This window comes from Eublepharis macularius, chromosome 14 (assembly GCF_028583425.1).
Source record: "Eublepharis macularius isolate TG4126 chromosome 14, MPM_Emac_v1.0, whole genome shotgun sequence".
Lineage (NCBI taxonomy): Eukaryota > Metazoa > Chordata > Lepidosauria > Squamata > Eublepharidae > Eublepharis > Eublepharis macularius.
The window spans coordinates 14,536,601-14,555,706 of record NC_072803.1 but is presented as its reverse complement, the minus strand read 5'-3'; the positions used below and the strand labels follow the sequence as shown (position 1 = coordinate 14,555,706).

Sequence of the window (19,106 nt, the reverse complement as noted above, 5' to 3'; positions counted from 1 at the left end):
ACTCCATTCCAACAGGTTCCAGCTGAAAAAAATCCCTGCATAAAACTAATATTTAGTATGCAGTATTATACATACTATAGCACCCTCAACATACAGCAGGTGCTAGAAACTGGGATGAAGTAGGAACCTGGACAGATATAGAAAGAGAACAACAAATACAAATGTTCTTCATATCTTTATGCATTTCATATCTCAAAAATAAAAAAACAACCTCCCCAATGTAGAAGGAATATTGTTATCTGCCTTGGGAAACTACAGTAGAATGAACTTCATTTGAGGATTGCCCACAAATTCAGTAATGGTAGCTCCTGGACTTTTGGGCATGTGGCACATGCATGTAGTGTGCCCATTTAGGATCCTCTGACTCAGGTAGGCTCAGTCACAGAGCCACCGTTCAAGCTGTCTATGGATTTGCACAAAAAGATCATTCGCACTAGTTCCAGCACTTTCCTAAATAAGGACTCGGGTCATTCATTGACCCCAGTGCATTCTATACCCCAAACGTCATCCTCTCCGAGTACTTGGATTGGACTCAGCTGTCCTGGCAGGTCTCTTACTTGGATTTGTTGAGCGAGCCAGATATTTTCCTGCAAGTTGCGCCGTTGCCACCGCAAACCCCACACTTGTCTAACTTCTTGGGTGACCCAATGATGTGGTCACAGCCAGCTTTGATGCACTGCCCATGTACGCAAACAGAGAGGGTCTCAGGTCCACAGAGTGTCCCATCTATCACCTGATACAAAAACAGAGTAAGCAGAAGATCAGAAGTGAGATCACGTTGCTCCTTTAGTTTACCATGACTGCTTAAAATAATCAAATAGCTGGAACGAACATTCAGTTTTATCCTTTGTTACCATCCATCTCAGCTGCTTTACTATGCACAGTTTCTGCCCAACTGGGAGAATATTTAAATGACCCAGCATTGTGGGAGAGGACCAACTGCAAGGATCTATCTTACAGAATTGGCACCCCCACTCCAGAAGCACAAATTTTTTTTGCATGGTTGGGAGAACATGTACAGTAACATGCATGCATGCACACAGACAGCAGGTGACTCCCCAAAATGCTCTTGGGTGGTATGTGTGAAACCATTTGTCAAGGTCACTCACAAAGGGAGGCCACAGCACTGGATACTAAAGCAGAGCTCTTACTTTTGTCTCAAACACTTTGAATTCGTTCCCCCTTTTAGCTCGGCAGACCAGCTTGCAGCGATCACGAGGCGACACCCCCGAGTACATGGGCACCCACTCCCGTCCGCTCCCATTCAACTCCGTGCTGTTGCTGTTGTACTTTTCACACTGTTCCTCCCGAAAACTCTTGTCTGCAAAGAAGGGAAATGGATTGCCAAAAGGGTTCAACGAAAAGAAGCGTCACTTGTGTTCTCTTTGACTGGAAAGCCAACAAAGTCATTGGTTTGAAACTTCCGAAAGTTGCCTATTGTTTGTGCCACTGTGGATATTACATCCCAAATGGTGGGTGTGCATAGCTGGGGATGCAACCACTTGACTGCAGTACAGGGGAGAGAGCATGCACTTCCCATGTACTTGATCCCCACTATGCAAATGGGCAGAAGGCTTCAGTCCCCAGGTTGGCAACTTGGCAAGTGACCCCAGCTGTGCAGCTCTGCCCTGCTTTCCTGCAACAAACACAGAGTTCCTAAAGGCTCAAATGCCCTGATTTTTCTCAAGACCCTTTGGGTACCCAAGTTGCATTCTGCAACACCAAACTTGGGTACCCAAGTTGAATTCTGCAACACCAAACTTGGGTACCCAAGTTGCATTCTGCAACACCAAGTTGTATTCTGCAACACCAAACTTGGGTACCCAAGTTGCATTCTGCAACACCAAGTTGCATTCTGCAACACCAAACCACTTGGATGGGAACCTTATCTGAAGCTGAAGTAAGCATGATTTCCCTGTTTTCTCACAGCTGCTAGAAAAAAGAGGAACCCAAGTTGCTTTTGATACATTTCTACGGTACAAGCAGCAGCCCTGATCTTGCTGATACTGAATGTATGAGGGCATTTCTCCAACCAGCAGGCTTAAAATGATTTAGCAGTCAATAGCTCTTCTCAGGGAATCCTGGGCAATGCATTTTGATTATTTATTTTAGAGATTTAGATGCCACTGACCCTCACCCATCAAGTTCCTGGGGGAAACAAACAGCAAATATAAAATCTAAATATAAAAATATAAAATCCAATGCAATTCAAAAGAGCTTCAAACACAAGCAGTGCAAAAAATGAAGAGCTGTAAGCCAAGTAAATACAGGATTAAAACTTATAAAACTGTAGCTGCTGTAGCATTGTGGTTGGGTTGCAAATCAGCACTCTGCTGGTTTGAATTCCTCTACTACCACAAGCTCAGTAGGTGGCCTTGGTTAAGCCACTCCTCTCAGCCCCAGAGCCCAGCTGGATCTTGGGGATAATAATAAAACTAACATTGTTCATTGCTCTGAGTGCGGCTCTCATCTGTCCAGAAGGGCAGTGTATAAGCACATTGTTGTTGTTATTATTAAAACCACAACCTGAAGGGGAAAGGGATGAGGAGGGAGACACCAGAAATAATAATAAAAAACCCAGTGCAATTGACCTGGTGCCTAAAACTGAAAAGGCCAGCTGTCAGGCAGGCAGCTAAGAGGAGAGGAGCCACTGTAGAAAAGGCCCTGTCTTTGTCCACCTCATGTCTGAAGGTGGGGCCTGGGCAAATTACAAGAGTTGTTGGGTAGCCACATATAGGGGCAAGCAGTTTCTTAGGTCTGTAGAAGGGGAGAGTGTTTAAGAATCTACCATGTAAAGTTCTCAGCATCCTCACCAAACTACAATGCCCAGGAATTGTATGTGGGGTGGGGGGTGGGGGTGGGGGGTGATGACAGTTAAATTGTTATGAAACTGACATATGTTTGTAATGTAGATATATCCTTACAGTGCAAGAACATTGACAGCCCGAAGTTTGGCCCCTGCTTACAATGACTTCCTTTGGGCCAGGAGCTTTTCTGGAGCTGGTAGGAATCAAGCAATCCAAGCAAATAGTTGATTACCATTAGGTGGGCATTCCTCAGTGTGGCACGACTGATATTTGATCCTTTGACCCTCGCAGTATTTTCCTCCATTGCTCGGCACGGGATTGTCACAGTCTCTGTTGGAGAAATGCACTCCTCCATCACAGGTTCTGGAACATGGCCCCCACGGACTCCAGGAGCCCCAGTTGCCATCCACCACAGGCTGCAAGACACAAATCTTTGGGTTACCAAACTCCACTAAAGATGCATACAGACGTATATAATTTAATAAGCTTGTATGTGGATATGCATTGGCCACCAGTATGACACACGTACCGGTTTCTTCTCAGATTGGACACAGGGGAACATTTGTGTTCCCGGGTGGAAGAGAAGCTGAATTTATACAGCCCTGATTGGCCAATTCACAAAGATAACTCCCTCCCTTCTCAGAGTGGGGCTGTGCACATCGTTGATTGGCTGGCCCTTGTGTCAGTTGCAAAGCCAGAAGACCTCTTGGTGCAGTTATTAAAACATTCAAAGAAACTCCAGACCCTGTAAACAAACTCTTAACAAATGAAGGAAGCATTTAAGCAGATATTTAATTGGTTAAACATGTGGGTGCTACAGCCTAAAGAGGGGAAAAAAGGAATCCAAAAGGAACAGCTTGCTTGAAACATGGAGGAGAGGGGTAGAAAAGAAGATACATCAACATTCCAACTGGAGCCCACTGGCATGTGTTTACAGGACCAAAGGCGGGGAGAAGCAGAAGTTGCCCTACAGCAACAAAACTAAACAACCATTTCTTGTGCCCCGCTGTACCTATTATTCAGTCCAACTGTGCTTGGAAGGAAGAAATGCTGGTACTCAGGAAGTAAGTAGAATCAAAGAAAAACATGAAGCCCGTTGCATTGCTGATAGTAAGCACCCGAACACGAAAAGCCACATAGATTTTTCAGGGAGAGAGGTTTTGTAATACATAGGAATCCTGGGCCATTTCCACGCACCTTCCCCCCTTGCACAAAATCACGCAAAACTCACAGAACGACTGTCTTCATGGTGCGATTTTCCGTCATGACTCCATTTCATAGTGCGATGATGTCTGAAATCATGCCATGAAATGGAATCATGATGGGAGATCGCACCAAGAAGACACCATCATTCTGTGTTTTGCGATTTTGCGCAAGGGAAAGACATGTGGAAACAGCCCTGGATTTGTGTTACTGTTCTGGGAAATGATTTGAAACAGAAATTTCTGTGTATATTTTCAGTTTGGGAATTTTGTAATGCACCCCCTAATTCCCAATCCATTTTTTACTGAAGAATCACAGAACTAACATCATGTGTAGTTCGGTCCTCAGAATGAGAGGGGATGTCTGCTTCTCCTGGCAAGGTTACCTGGGGCAACACGGTGTCTTGGGCCACACAATGGCCATCCAAGCACATCCTCCCAGCTCCACATGGTGTCCCATCTGCCCAGGGCAAACTGCCATTTTTGGTGTGGCATAGGCGCTCCCCAGTCTCCAACTTGCACCAGAGCTGAGAGCAGATGTCCTCATGAGTGGTGTTTGGGCAGTGCCGAAACTCCTTGCCGAAAATCTGCTGGCACTGCTGATCCAGGTTGTACAAGGGCACTTGGCCTGGGAGGTCTATGGGGAGGGCAATGGGTTTGGCAGGTTCATCAAGCAGACAGTCGCCTGGAAAAAGACAAAGAAACAAGAACGTCACAGGGAAGGCATATCAGCATTATTGGTTATTTTACAAAGCTCAACCAAGTGCACATGGAACTTTACATAAAGTTTTGCAGAAGAGAAGACTGTCCATCCTGTAGAACTTGTCAAACAAATGACAGGGCACAAAATTAGGCAGATGTCTATCAGAAAGGACATGTTACGTTTGCATAGGAAGGGCCATAGTGTGAGGTAGAGCATCTGCTTGGCATGCAGAGGTCCCAGGTTCCATCCCTGGTCTGATTCAGTATTAGGCAGCTTCATGTGTTCATATGTTCCTGGAGAGCCAGTATGATGTAGTAGTTAGAGTGTCAAACTAGGATCTGGAAACCCCAGGTTCAAATCCCCACTCTGCCATGGAAGCTTGCAAGGTATTATCTAAATTTCAGGCTTGGTGTTGCCTAAATTCCACGTGTAAACCAAGATGGAAGAATAAAGGAAGAAGCTGCACCCAGCTGGGGTAGCCAAGGGGGGTCCTAAAAAACATTTGCAACCCAGAGGGTCAAACTAGACGTGATGGGAGGATCCCAGTGTATTCATTCATACATTCTCCTATTCACATGCCAAGAAGGAAGTAAGGAGGTAATTTATCCATGCTCTTAACTTACACCACTCAATTGATGTCTCTGGACAACAGGCCCATCGGGTTCTGGACTAGCCCCAAGATAGTTTTTGTTCTTGTGGCGTATTTAAATTGTATTTCTTTTCTTTTGTTTTTATTTGTTGTAAGCTGCTTTTGGGCCCCATTCCGGAGAAAAGTGGCCAATTCATAATTAACATGGCTTTAAGCATTTTTACAGTAAGCCCAGCTCAGACACGACTCGAGAGATGGAATGCTGAAATCTAAGGTACACCCAAAAGGATGAAGTGGCTCCTCTACTGACTCTGTTAAAAACGGACACCCTCACCCAACCTCAAGGACATATTAATCATCTCGTCATGTCTAGTCTGACTGTGGGTGATGGACAGCCATGGGACTGCCCCAGCTGACGTTTTGAAAGGATAGCGAGAAGATGCTTACCGTGCCCTCCATCCAGGAATTCCGTGATGTACATGGCACTGCAAGGGGACCAGGGCAGAGTCTTGTTCAAATGGATAAAGAGTGGAGCCATCAAGTGATGCTTTCCTAAGTTCCCAAACAGTCTCTCGCAGGTCTTGGAATCATCATGGGGCATGCTGAGGACATGCCCTGAAACAGAAGAAGGGAGAAACTGAAAGTTAGCAGATTATTCTTCTTTTTCTGAACCTGTATTCTCCCTTGAGGAGAGCCTCATTAATCCTTTTAAAGATCTCTCCAGACATAATGCTAAAAATAATGCTGCGTGACCTCCCACTGAAAATTCCGCACTACAGTAACACAAACTGTGCGGAGAGAAAAGCAGTTTTCTTGATGGTGAGGTGGCGTAGAGACAAAAGGCTGCTTGTTGGATGTTGTGGCTACTGAGTGTGCTTACAACACACAGCAGGCTCAGTAGCAAAATCTCAAGCCCTCTGTCTTGGTTTCCTGCCACTGTTATCAGATTTAGTCACAGATGGGTAGCTGTGTTGGTCTGCAGGAGAACAGCAAGATTCCAGTCCAGTAGCACCTTAAAGAGCAACAAGATTTCCAGGGTATAGGCTTTGGAGCGTCTTTGTCAGATGTTTGAGCTCTGACTCTTGAAGGATTATACCCTGGAAATACTGTTGGTCTTTAAGGATCTACTGCACTTGAATCTTGCAGATTTAGTCATGCTATTGAAAATGTGGTCAAAATAAAGCTGAATTAGAGGAAAGAGGCTGAGAAATGATATTTTCAGTTGTGTAATATGCTATCTTACAACCAAAGAAGGCAAAAACTTGAAAATGTAGAAGAGCAATGTTGCTTATTATGGGAAATTTGCAGTGCCGCAAAAGAGCTCTGGAGCTGGGAATAATATAGTATACCCAGCCTCTCACATTGCGGCTGCTGCCTTTGCATTCCCATAATGGCTCTCAAAAGTAGCAGCCTTCATCTCAAAACCATGCATGGGAGGAAACCTTCTTCAGACCTGAAGGGAGCTCTGACTCTTGAAAGCTTACACCCTGAAAATCTTCTCTGTCTCTGAAGTGCCCCTGGACTTTAATCCAGCTGTTCTATTGCAGACCAACATGGTTACCCACCTAAAACTATTCGCATGGGAAGAAAGTTATCCTAATCCAATGACAAAAAGTTGGTGCTTGTGACTAGACATGGGCATGAACAGAACCCCACCCTGAATACCCTGTTCGTCGTTCGTTGCCATCCACGAACAATGAACATGGATGAACATGAACTGTTCCCAGACATGTTCACTGTTCATTGTTCGTGGGGCCAGAATCACCATCACCCCCCCACCCCCACCCCCACCCCCACCCCCACCCCCTCAAACCCACTTACCTGGCTCTTTAAAGATCCCTTTAAACTATCAGCTGGCAGGCAGCAGGGGGGATTCCCCCCTGCCAGCTGATAGTTTAAAGGGCCCTGTCCTGGCAAAAACAACAGTGTCTGCTAGCGGCTACTGTGAGGGGTTACCAACTGACCTTCCCAATGTCCAATACCCACCAAATTTGCAGGGGAAATAGTCCTTACTGTCCTCTGAAGACCCCCCAAGTTTCAGAAAGATCGCACTCCGGGAAAGGCATGATCCACGGGTCTCCCTGTTGGCTGTCATTTTCTCTTCACAGTGGCAGACTCTCTGCTGGAAGTACTTTGAAGGGTTAAAGCCAGAAGGAAAGCCAGAAGGAGTTCAGACAGAGTTCAGTCCCTGCCTCCGGTTGCTAAGGGGATTGATTGCAGCAGGTGCCAGACTGTCTGGCTTGACAAAGGGCTGCTGAAGGCAACAAATGAGGCTGGCAACGACCACCTGTTTGTTTAGGATGGGGCATCACGAACAGCTTGTTCGCGAACAGCAGTTTGGGCTGTTCGTGGGTTTTTTCTGTTCGTAATGCTGTTTGTGCCCATGTCTACTTGTGACTGCTTTTGTTCCTGCACCACCAATTGAAAACCTAGAACTGACAACTCCTGCAATTCTGGCTATTGATTCCAGCACACTGAGATGCTACTTGGCCTGTATCTGTATAGGAAGGGGAGTTACCTAGTTCGTGGGCTAAAGTGTAGGCCGCTTGGAGACCTTCATCTTCGATCACAGAACAGCTTTTGTTTGGATCACACATGGTGCCGGTCTCAGCCACACCGAGGGTACTGCAACTCTGGTGTCCGCAGAAGTCCTGTAAGTAAGGACAGCGATAAGGATGAAGATAGCTGTAAGAAGAACCAGAATTAATTTGCAAATGAATATGGGCAACTGAGGGTCTGTAGTCTTCACAACTGCCCGTCTATGGCAGTCCATTTAAGTTTGCAATTTCTTTAGCAGATTATTTTATTTTGACCATATAAATGTGTCACTTCAAGCGCCAAAATGTCTTAGGCTGTCTTGTAGACATATATTGCATGCGTACTCATTAGCTCCTACAATGCAATGTGATAACAGAAACTCTCCCATTTTGTGTATCTTTTAGACTTGCAAATAGTCACTAGCCTAATTGTGTGCAGAAAATCAGGTTTACCTCCAGATGACCAGGCAGACTTAATAGCTAATAGACTGAAGAATAAGACTGTAGGCTGGCAGTTATTGGACTGGACTATTGAACTATTCTTTCTTCAGTTCATCCTTCAAGATGGCTTTGAACAATTCAAGCATCGACGCACCTGTCTAGTCAGTAGTATTGCTGTGTCATAATGTTCTGGGTGACGGTCACTCGCGGGATTGAAGCGCTGCTGCCAGTTGCAGAAATTCCGTAGCATGAGCCCTCCGTTGTCAGATACTTCTGGCCCAGACTTCTTGTCTTCCACCACCAATACCTTCACCACTACCAAACTGATGGAGTTCTTCAGGCTGGGGTGTTTGTAGATCTGAGCAGCCACAGACATCAGGGTGAGAATGTGATTCTGAAAAACAAGGGGAGGCAAGGGATGAAGGAAGTCATGCATCTTACCCAGAAGGTCCAGCAGATGTATAAATAAAAAGCTATACTTTTCACAGTGTAGGTCAGGAGGAGGCTTGAGATGGGGCAGAGTTATCAAATATGCATTACAAAAAAGAGAGAAATAACTTTTAAAAAGTTATCCTCTGTATCCTTATAGAGTATATTACCCAGTCTTTTTTTTCTGGATAATGTCAGGTCTCAGCTGTGTTACTATCAGTGAGATCTTTTAAAAAATATATATTTTTGGATCCAAGATATAGGACTTTGGGTTAGGAAATTCCTGGAGGGGTGAAGCCTGGGTTGGGCAGGGTTTGGGGAGGGATCTCATCAAGGTATAATGCCATAGAGTGCACCCTCCAAAGCTGCCTTTTTCTCCACTCGAACTATAGTCTGGAAATCAGTTGTAATTAGAGTTTCTGTCCCCCCAGCGGATCCCTCACTTTCAGCCTCCGCCCCCTGCCACTACTCACCTGGCTGGTAGGGGGGAAACTTGGGGAAATAGACCTCCTGGGAGCGCACCCAGCACTGCACAAGGATGTCAGTCCCAGGAGTGACATCATCGCGCAAGGCCCCAGGAGCGATCCCACATTTGCGCTAGGTTGATTTGGGTCCCAAATGGGCCAATTCTTTAAGAATCAGCCTGGTGCAAAGCATGGGAATGTTTGCAGGGCTGTGTGATTATGTCAGTCCCGGAAGTGACATCAATGTGCCACACTGAGAGTGTGCGCTTCAGTGCCGGATCTAGGCGCACAGGCGCCCGGTGCAAACCTTGCCCGGGTGTTCCACATGCGCACACAGCGTGCCTGCGCTCCCGGAACTGTGTGATGATGTCACTTTCATGATGTCATCATGCAGGGGTGGGAGGCATGCCCACCTGCGCGGCAAGCTGGCCACCCCAGCACCTGGTGAGCTGTGGAACTGGTGGCGGCATGGGCATGCACTGGGACGGCTGGCTGGCTTGCCGTGCGTGCAGGACCTCCCAGCCCTGCACTCAGCCACCCACGCGGCAAGCCAGCTGCCCCAGCGCACGCCCTCGCCGCTGCCAGTTCCATGGCTCACCGGGTGCTGGGGCGGCTGGCTTGCCGCGCGGCCAGCTGAGCACAGGGCTAGGAGGCCCTCCGCGTGGTTCGCGTGCACCACTGCCCTGTGCCACCCGCGCAGCAAGCCGGCCGCCCCAGCGCACGATGAGCTGCGGAGCTGGCAGCAGTGAGGGCGTGCGCTGGGGCAGCTGGCTTGCTGCACTGGTGGCTGAGCACAGGGCTGGGAGGTCCTGCGCGTGCAGCAAGCCAGCTGCCCCATTGGCGGGGCTGGCGAGGGTCTCCCAACCCTGTGCTCAGCTTTCTGGGCAGCTGGCAGCCGCGCCCGGTGCCCCCTCTTTGGCAGTGCCGGGGGCAGACTACCCCCCTGCCCCCTTCAATCCGGCCCTGGTGCGCGCACTTTGTGCACGCACAAGAAGACTCCGAAGTGAGCCCTGGGTGCCCCCCTCCCATCAGGAGACTAAGGGTACTTGGTACCCTCAGTTGTAATGCTGAGAGATCTCCAGCCTCCCCTCAAGGGGTTTTGAGAGAGAGAGAGAGAGAGAGAGAGAGAGAGAGAGAGAGAGAGAGAGAGAGAGAAGGGTTTTGAACTTCATATTTGCTACTAGTGACATGCTATAACAAGTATAGAATGTTCCTTTGAGTTGCAACTGACTCATGATGACAACCCCATCCATGGGGCATTCCAAGCACAAGATGAGCCGAGATGTTTTGCCATTGCCTTCCTCTGAGTAACAACTTCAGTCTTCCTTGGTGGTCTCCCATTCAAGTACTAACCGTGACCAACCCTACTTAGCTGTCAAGCTCAGGCTAAGCTGGGCTATTCAGGCTGCTATAACAAGTGAACACAGGCATAAAAATGGAAAATAGTAAAGAGTCCAGCAGCACCTTTAAAACTTACCAAATTTACAATAAAGTTGGTTAGTCTTAAAGGTGCTGCTGGAGTCTTTACGATTTTGCAACTTAAGACTAACACGGCTAACTCCTCTGGATCTATAAAAATGGAAGGGACCGAAAGATTGTTCCTTTCCCTCTTCCCTACCATATGCCAGGCCCCCATTTGTTGGCTTACACAACCCAGACCACAAAGTTCCACACATAGAAAGCAGGTGCAGTTTTAAAAGTTACTCATATTATATATATTCTTTTCTTCCTCTTTAAAAAAAAATGCTGGTAAAATAGCAGAATGATCGACACGAGAAGGTCTTCTGTTATATAAAGCAGTATGATCTTGGCTGTCTTTGGAGTTAGGGCGATTTGTGGGATTTCTGGATTTACTGCTCTGAGTAGTGACAATTCTATAGGCTCAGAGAATTAGGTGAAGCTATATGTCCCCCTCCTGACGTGGGACTGGTCTTGTATGCTACCATGGAACCATATGAAAGCCACGCTGCTTGTCAGTGAAAGAAAGGCAAATAAGCAGAGAGGTTTCGATTGCCTTTGAGGCCCTCCCCCCATGTTAATTAGTGATTCACATTTGTTAATATGGAGAGGGGGTAAGCAGGGCTCATTTCGAGGGGGAACACACAGGAACCCAGTTCTGGCAGTTCTCCAAAGAGGCCACATGTTAGGTGGCCCCACCCACCTGACTTTTGGCCATTTGGGGGCCATTTCGGTCTGGATTGGGGCTGAAACAGCCTGGATCAGATTGGTGCCGGGCAGGGGGAACCCTCCCCTGCCCAGCACTGACCTGATCTGGGCTGTTTCGGCCCCAAACCAGGCCCCAAATGGCCATTTTCAGTCATTTAGTGCCCCTTTTTGCCATTTTGAGCCCAATTTCGGCCCTGAATGGCCAGGATTGAGTCCAAAACAGCCAGGATAGGTGATGTCAGGGGTGTGTGGCATATGCAAATCAGTTATGCTAATGACACACTTCTGGTGATGTCAAGGGGCATGGCATATGCTAATGTGCTATGCTAATGAGTTATGCTAATGAATTCCTCAAACTCTTTCTCTACTAAATGACCCCTGAGGGTAAGTAATGTGAACAAGTATCCTTGCCAATGTAAGTTTTTAGTTCCACATTCAAAACGACTGAAGCTAGACTTTATTTAAGGCCTGGCTTGTGAGGAATTAAAAGAAAAACCCTATAGGTTGGTGACAGGATTGCAGATTTTAAGAGGTGTAGCAGCCAGTACTGAGGCAGCATGTTGCGTTCAGGGTAATGTCCGGGGGAGACACTCCAATGCCATATTTGTGAATGGGACGTCTTCCTTCAGCCCGTTTACGCACACTCTCCAGTGTTTACCCCACCACACCTTCTGCTTGGATTAAGGAGACGGAATAGAGGTGACCTCATACGTCGGACTCTCCAGCAATGCTTAAGGGCTGATGTTAACATCTTATCAGCAAGTCAGAATTCCGGCTCCGTTTGGCACAGGCTCATGGAATCATGTTATGAGACAAAAATGCAGCGGTTACACAACAACGCAGCTATTGAGAAACGGCCACTTGGCTTCCCAGGCATGCTGCACTCCACAGCCTTTTTACTTCTGTGACCTTACCATCAGGGTTTAATGAAGCTGCGCAGGGCCAAGCAGAAGACTCGAGCCCTGCCTTTCTTCCAGATATCTGCCAAAAGCCCATGTCTGCCAAAGTCAACCTCCAAAAGAACAGAATCTGGGCCAAGTTGCGTTACAGGAACGAACTGTCTCCACCACCATCAAATGAATCACAAGGGCTAAGGCTAGGGGACCCTGGTTTCTATACCCTCCTGGTGTGTGTGTGTGTGTGTGGGGGGGGGGGACCTGGGACTTACCGTGTGTGCTCCCAGACACATATGATGACATCACTTCCAGGAAGTGATATCATTATGCTGGTCACGGGCATGTTCCTGCGCTTTGTGCAGTGCTAATTCTGGCCAAAATTGCCCCCAGCAAAGTGCAGGAGCACAGCTGCAGCCAGCGTGATAACGTCACTCCCCAGGAGATTGGCGGCCAATTGGTAAGCCTAGCTAAGGCAGAGGAGAAGTGGCTGGCAGGTGCCTCCGCCCAAGGGCAAGCAACCAGCAAGAAGATAGGATTTATTCATTCAAGTTAAAAGATTATACTGCAGAATGGGTAAAGCTTGAGGCTCCCTGAGGTGCAGGCCTCACATTAGGGATGGAAGTAAATGTGGCTGTTTTGGTTGCGGGTGATGGCGAATGTGGGTCTCTGTGTACCATTGCCTTAAGGCCATCAATTGGATACCCTGATACAGAGAGAAGCAATTCTTCAGATATATGGGCACCAAGCTGTGAGTGGACAGTATAAAAGCCAACATGGCAGAGTGATTTGCATGTTAGAAGGCAAGAACTAAATTTGAATAATTGAGCTGTGGAGCTTGGTGGTTGACCTGGAGTCAATCAACCCTACCTCCGAGAGTGGTGTTGAGGAACAAAATGGGGTCATTCCATGTGGGCCATTTTGACCTCCTTGAAGGGAAGGCAGGATATAAATATGAGGAATGAACAAAATGAAGGCAGGTTGCCCGGCAACACATATGGGACACAATGTCGTCCGGGCTTTTCCTTTTACTGTGGGGGCTTCCAGCTTTCCATGTAGGGAAACCTCCTGAAGGAAGTGCGCTAATGTATGGCCTTCTTCCTGAACCCGCCAATAGATTAAACTCTGGACAGCAAGACATAAGTCAAATTGAGCAAGCAGCTATTTAGTGGAAATTAAGAAGTCAGGTTCACTTGATCTACCATCTGGTGTCTATTTAACCCCCCTTTCCCAGCGCTTTCTTTTTCAGAACACAAGAGGTTGAACTGACCCCACAATAAGAACCTGGCTGCACTAGGATGAAAAACAGCCACTTGGGTCAAGAAGTCTGTTTGGCCAGTGTTGGTGCATACATTTCACAGCATTGGAATCTTGAGGGCTCGGGAGATTGATCGGCCATGTTTTCTCAGCTGAGTTGGCTGAGAAATATGGTATATGTGGTAGGGCAGGCAGAACCATATAAGGCAACATTATTGAGACGTGGATAGTTTTATCTATCTCATTTTTATCTCTGCTTTCCCCCCCCCCCCAAGGAGCTCAGAGAACATAAATCTCTCCGCCTTCATTTTATCCACACTATCAACCTGTGAGGTAGATTCAGTTGAGAAACTGCGATTGGCTGTCCAAGGAGCTTAATGGATGAATGTGGATTTGAACAGGGGGTGGTCACTCAAGATGGGGCCTTTTCAGTGGCGGCACCCAATCTATGGAACTCTAAGCCCCAGGAAGTTCAGTTAACTTCCTCCTTATTTGCCTTTAGATGCCAGGCCTAGTTATGGTAGGTAGTCAGCATACTTTTGATCAGGGTGAAAAAAATGAATAGATTTAGGCAGGCTTCTGGGGCTAGTTTGTTTTTGCACTGTCACCCGCTGCTGTTGTTTTTCGATTTGCTGTTGCATTGTTACGTTTTTGACACATTACTGTGCTGCGAATGATGCCTTGAGGGTACCATACATGGGTGGAAAAGTGGGGCAAAATATTGTCAGACATTAATCAGTACAGCAATTTCATTGATCTGGCATAGACTTGCCAGCTTCAGCTTGGGAAATTCCTGGAAATTTGTGGGGTGGAGCCTGGAAAGGTTGGGGTTTGGGGAGGAATGGGACCTCAGCAAAGTATAATGCCATAGAATCTATCCTCCAAAGCAGCCATTTTCTCCAGGGGAACTGATCTCTGTAACTTGGAGATCAGTTCTAATTCCAGGAGATCTCCAGCTGCCACCTGGAGGTTGGCAATCATACTATTCTGTCATGCTGGGTCAGGTCCACCTGCATCCTCTTTTCTGTCTTTCCCTCTTACCCCTCACCCGCAACCACCATCTCCAGATTCTCTTTCCTCCAGATTAGGATTGCCAGTTCCTCTGGCAACCCACTGGGGATGGGAGCCGGGGGGGGGGGACGGACATACCACATTGCAGGAAGGACTCGCTGGCAATGTTATGATGTCACTGGCGATATGCTGACATCACTCCTTGTTCATGCAGAAGTGACGGCAGCACATCTTCAGGGACGCTCTGGTATTTGGGCAAAGCTGTATGGTTAAACCATAGAGGGAAAGGGCTAGCAGCTTTTTTGAGACAGGTGTCTGAAGAAGTGAGCTCTGACTCTTGAAAGCTCATTCCCTGGAAATCTTGCGGGACTCTAAGGTGCCACTGGACTCAAATCCTGCTGCTCTAGAGCAGACCAACAGGGCTACCCACTTAAAACCAGCCCACAGAATGTTGAGACGCACTTCAGGTCAGAGACTCATTCCATGTATTGTTGCTTGAATTTTCTTCTAGTTAACTGTCAAGCGCAACAACAATAAAGAGACTTTCAGTGACTCAGTTGCACCTGATTAATAGACTGCAGTGTGTGTATCCTGAAGGAATCATGACTCATTGGACAATACTAGCCTCCCTGGCATCCTCCCGGACCCCCACTTTCCCTTTCTGTAAAAGCCAATGGAATTCATTCCCTCGGCATGCCTGTGAACTGCGTCCCAAGCTTGCTGATGACCAACGGCTGAAATATTCTCTGCAAATGAGCCTCTTATTTATAGCTCAGTAGTGGTGCAGATGTTTGGCATTCAATATCTGAAAGGTCTAGTCCCTGGCACCTCCAGTTTCTGTGGGCTTGAAAGATCTCTGTTGGTGGGTCCAAATATGTGTGTTGTTGTGGCTATACAGCACACCCCATTTTAGTCATCTTGGAAGTATCACATTTGAGAACAACCAGTTCTAACAACTTTTAGCAAAAACCAGCTATGCACTGTATTGGTTGGCTGTCCCCCCGTTGGCAGGGGGCATCAGTAGTAGCACAATTAAGTATCAGAATCCTAATAATACAACAGCAAATAGAAAAACAACAGCAGACGAGGAGAAAACAAACTAGGCTCAGAAGCTTGGATCCATCAAATATTTTCAGTTTGGTGTAGGACAGCCAGTTTGGTGCAGTGGTTAAGAACGGCAGGACTCTAATCTGGAGAACCAGGTTTGATTCCCCACTTCTCTGCTTGAAGCCAACTGCTTGAATTCATTCCCTCGGCATGCCTGTGAACTGCGTCTCTAATCTGGAGAACCAGGTTTGATTCCCCACTTCTCTGCTTGAAGCCAACTGGGAGACCTTGGTTAGTCGCAGCTCTCTCAGAGCTCTCTCAGCCCCACCCACCTCACATAATGATTGTTGCTGTGGGGATAATGATAACATACTTTGTAAACCGCTCCTGAAGGGTGGTATATAAATCGAATGTTGTTGTTGTTGTTATTTCATCTTGGTCAAACACATGCTGAGATTACCTAACTTGGTATTTAAAGGCAAATAAAGAGGAAGTCAGTTGAAACATAAAGACACCTCCTCCTTACACCCATAGTGCAGTTTTTCATGGTGTTTTTTTTTAAGATTGAGGGTTATAAAAATTAAGGTGCTAAATAAATGCTTAATCAGAGGAATTTGTAGTAAGCTGTTTGGGAAGATAAATAATAAAAAGATGGTGTATGTGTGTATGTGTACATATATATGGGCTAGGGTTGCCAGTTCCAGGTTGGAAAATTCCTGGAGATTTTGGGGGTGGAGCCTGGAGAAGGTGGAGAGCAACCTTAGCAGGGTATAATGCCATAGAGTCTACCCTCCAGAGCAGCTGGGAACTGATTTCTGTTGGCTGAAGATTAGTTGTAATTCCGGGAGATCTCCAGCTACCACCTGGAGGCTGGCAACTCTAGCTCTGGTATAAGAGTAAATTAGCATTTGATTGGAGACAGGCATGAGCGTCATTTAGGAAGCAAAAGGAGGAGAAAACGAAGCTAATTTCTCAACAGACACCCCTTCCCCAATTCTGTTTGTACACGTCTTGGCCGAGACCCTAGAGAGCCACCCCTAGCCAGAGAGGGCCATATTGGGCTAGTCAAGATGCAGTATAAGTGTAAATCCATCCTTATTTGCAACAGCACTGACATCCCTTGCCGAAGCGAGTGACACCATAAACACACAGCCTTCCTGTCAGGAAATCCAGCTCGACTAACCGACAGGAAATCAAAATCAGGCAAAAATTCAGTCCTGGAGCTGGATTGTTAACAAAACAACTGTGCATGGGCCAGAAAAGGGTAAAGTTTTGCAATCAAGTTTTTAAAAGTACATTTTAAAGGCTACGTTTCATTTTGTTACAGGGTGGGAGTCTTGTACCTTTCTCTGAACCAGCTATAAATTTTATTGTCCTTCTGGTGCACTGTACCAGTAAACCAGGGCTGGAGAGTAGGGAACAGGAGATGGGGCGGGGGGGGGGGGAGGACTTATAGCTGGGTAGTCATTCCTGGAGCAATGATGTCACATTCTGGTAGGATGCCCTAGCATTAGTCCCAAACTCTATGGTTAAGTTTAGGGTGAAGTCTACAGCATCACTTGACGTGATGACATCACTTCGGGGTCATGCAGGAAGTGATGTCATCATGCCGAGCCCTGACTGAGCCCCACCCATTTCATCAGGTAATTTCCTCCCATTACCCAGCTGAGTGGGAGTGGGCAGTGGCAATGGAAAGTCTGCTGCTATACTGGTAGACCTGGCAACTAGAGCTGCCATCCTCCCAATGAGGAATCCCCCATTCCCAGTTTCTCACCATTGCTCACTTGGGTGGCAGGGGGGAAATGGCTTCTGGACGTGCTTGCCTGTGAGATAATGATCTCATTGGCAATGCATTGATGTCACTTCCCTTGTGCCTGGAAGTGATGTCAGCATGTTGCTGGCTGACACCCTGGTATTTGAGCAAAACTCACAGCAGTTTTATGCCCAAATACTAGAGCAAGTCAAGTGGGCCAGCAACATGATGATATCACTTCTGGAAGTGATGTTACTGTGTCAGTGGCAATGTAATTATGACTCCAGCGAGTTTGCCCAGCAGCCAGAAAGTCACATCCACTGGCCCTGTGGTTCACCCTGCCCTCACTGGGTGCCATCCTGGAAATCATATTGGCAACCCTACTGGGAGACTTGGGTTCAAATTCCTACTGATCAGGCATGGGGCCTAATTACACATTTATTTATTTGACTTCATTTAAAGCCCTCCTTTCTCCCCACTGGGGACCCCAAGTGGCTTACCTCATTCTCCTCTCCTCCATTTTATCCTCACAACAACCCTGTGAGGTATTCACATCCCAGTTTTTACTACTAAGGGCCATTTTGACACTTTACATAGCCACAACCGTGGGTTTACCACAGACGGGCTCTCCACACATTACATTTTTAGATTTATACCTTTATTTTTTTAAAAAAGAAATATTCACCTAAAAGTGTAAATGTGACAAGCAGGGTTTGAAAGCACACCCATCACATACAAACCCAGTAGTTCTCTGTTGAATGTACACTGGATGAGAAACCATCCTGTTCCCATAAACAAAAAAAAGGAGACACAATACATGGGTATGTCCATCCATGATTGATGCTTAGGGCTGCCAGTCCCCCAGTGGGGTCGGGGGATCTTCTGCTCACAGCCCCTGCCCTCCACTGATATTCACCTGGCTGGTGGGAAGAAAATGCCCCAGGGAACAGGCCCAGAAATAAAAAAAAAACTCCTTGGCCAGTACACAGCAGGTGAACTCCCTGCGAGTGCAATGACATCACTTCCGGAAGAGGTGAAACCAGTCAAAAAATGACTGCTATAACGAATAATTGTAATGGATTAATAATATATTGTCGAAGGCTTTCACGGCCGGAGAATGATGGTTGCTGTGGGTTTTCCGGGCTGTATTGCCGTGGTCTTGGCATTGTAGTTCCTGACGTTTCGCCAGCAGCTGTGGCTGGCATCTTCAGAGGTGTAGCACCAAAAGACAGAGATCTCTCAAAAGACAGATCTCTCAGTGACACCGAGATATCTCTGTCTTTTGGTGCTACACCTCTGAAGATGCTAGCCACAGCTGCTGGCGAAACGTCAGGAACTACAATGCCAAGACCACGGCTATACAGCCCGGAAAATCCACAACAGCCATCGATTAATAATATGCTTATTATACTTTTTACTGTTTTTTTTACTTTGTATGTAGGCCACTGTTGGCTCCATGTAGTTGTGTTTTTGTTATGTTTTTCTTTCCCTCTTTGCTCTATCTTTTAACTTTTCTACCATAAAAAATAAAAAACAAAAAACCAAAATGACTGCCGTAGTTTACTTTTCGTCACTCAGTGAAGACCGTTGTAGATTGGTGGTAGCTGCTTTTTTTTAAAAAAAAAATCTGCACAGCTAGTCAAATCTCCAATGGCCAATCAGAAGCCTTTCTGGGCAAAACCCCACCTTCCCCTCCCACTTTCTAAAAACACTTGGTGGGCACCAGGAAATGTCTTAGCAGGTGCCATAGCACCTATTGGCATCAACTGGAGATACAGTTGCCCGTCCCCTGCTGGGGACAGGGGAT

General features: G+C 46.8%; 1 protein-coding gene across 1 annotated transcript in view; it reads right to left on the bottom strand.

Annotated features, from left to right (window-relative positions):
- ADAMTS8 (ADAM metallopeptidase with thrombospondin type 1 motif 8) overlaps positions 1 to 19,106 on the bottom strand; it is a 37,338-nt gene that overhangs the window by 2,993 nt on the left and 15,239 nt on the right. The window contains exons 2-8 of the mRNA XM_054997823.1: positions 8,434 to 8,673; positions 7,820 to 7,952; positions 5,749 to 5,916; positions 4,396 to 4,694; positions 3,040 to 3,223; positions 1,152 to 1,321; positions 558 to 733 (exon numbers count right to left, since the gene is read on the bottom strand). Coding sequence (XP_054853798.1) covers positions 558 to 733; positions 1,152 to 1,321; positions 3,040 to 3,223; positions 4,396 to 4,694; positions 5,749 to 5,916; positions 7,820 to 7,952; positions 8,434 to 8,673 — 1,370 coding nt within the window. The remainder of the gene's footprint in view (positions 1 to 557; positions 734 to 1,151; positions 1,322 to 3,039; positions 3,224 to 4,395; positions 4,695 to 5,748; positions 5,917 to 7,819; positions 7,953 to 8,433; positions 8,674 to 19,106) is intronic.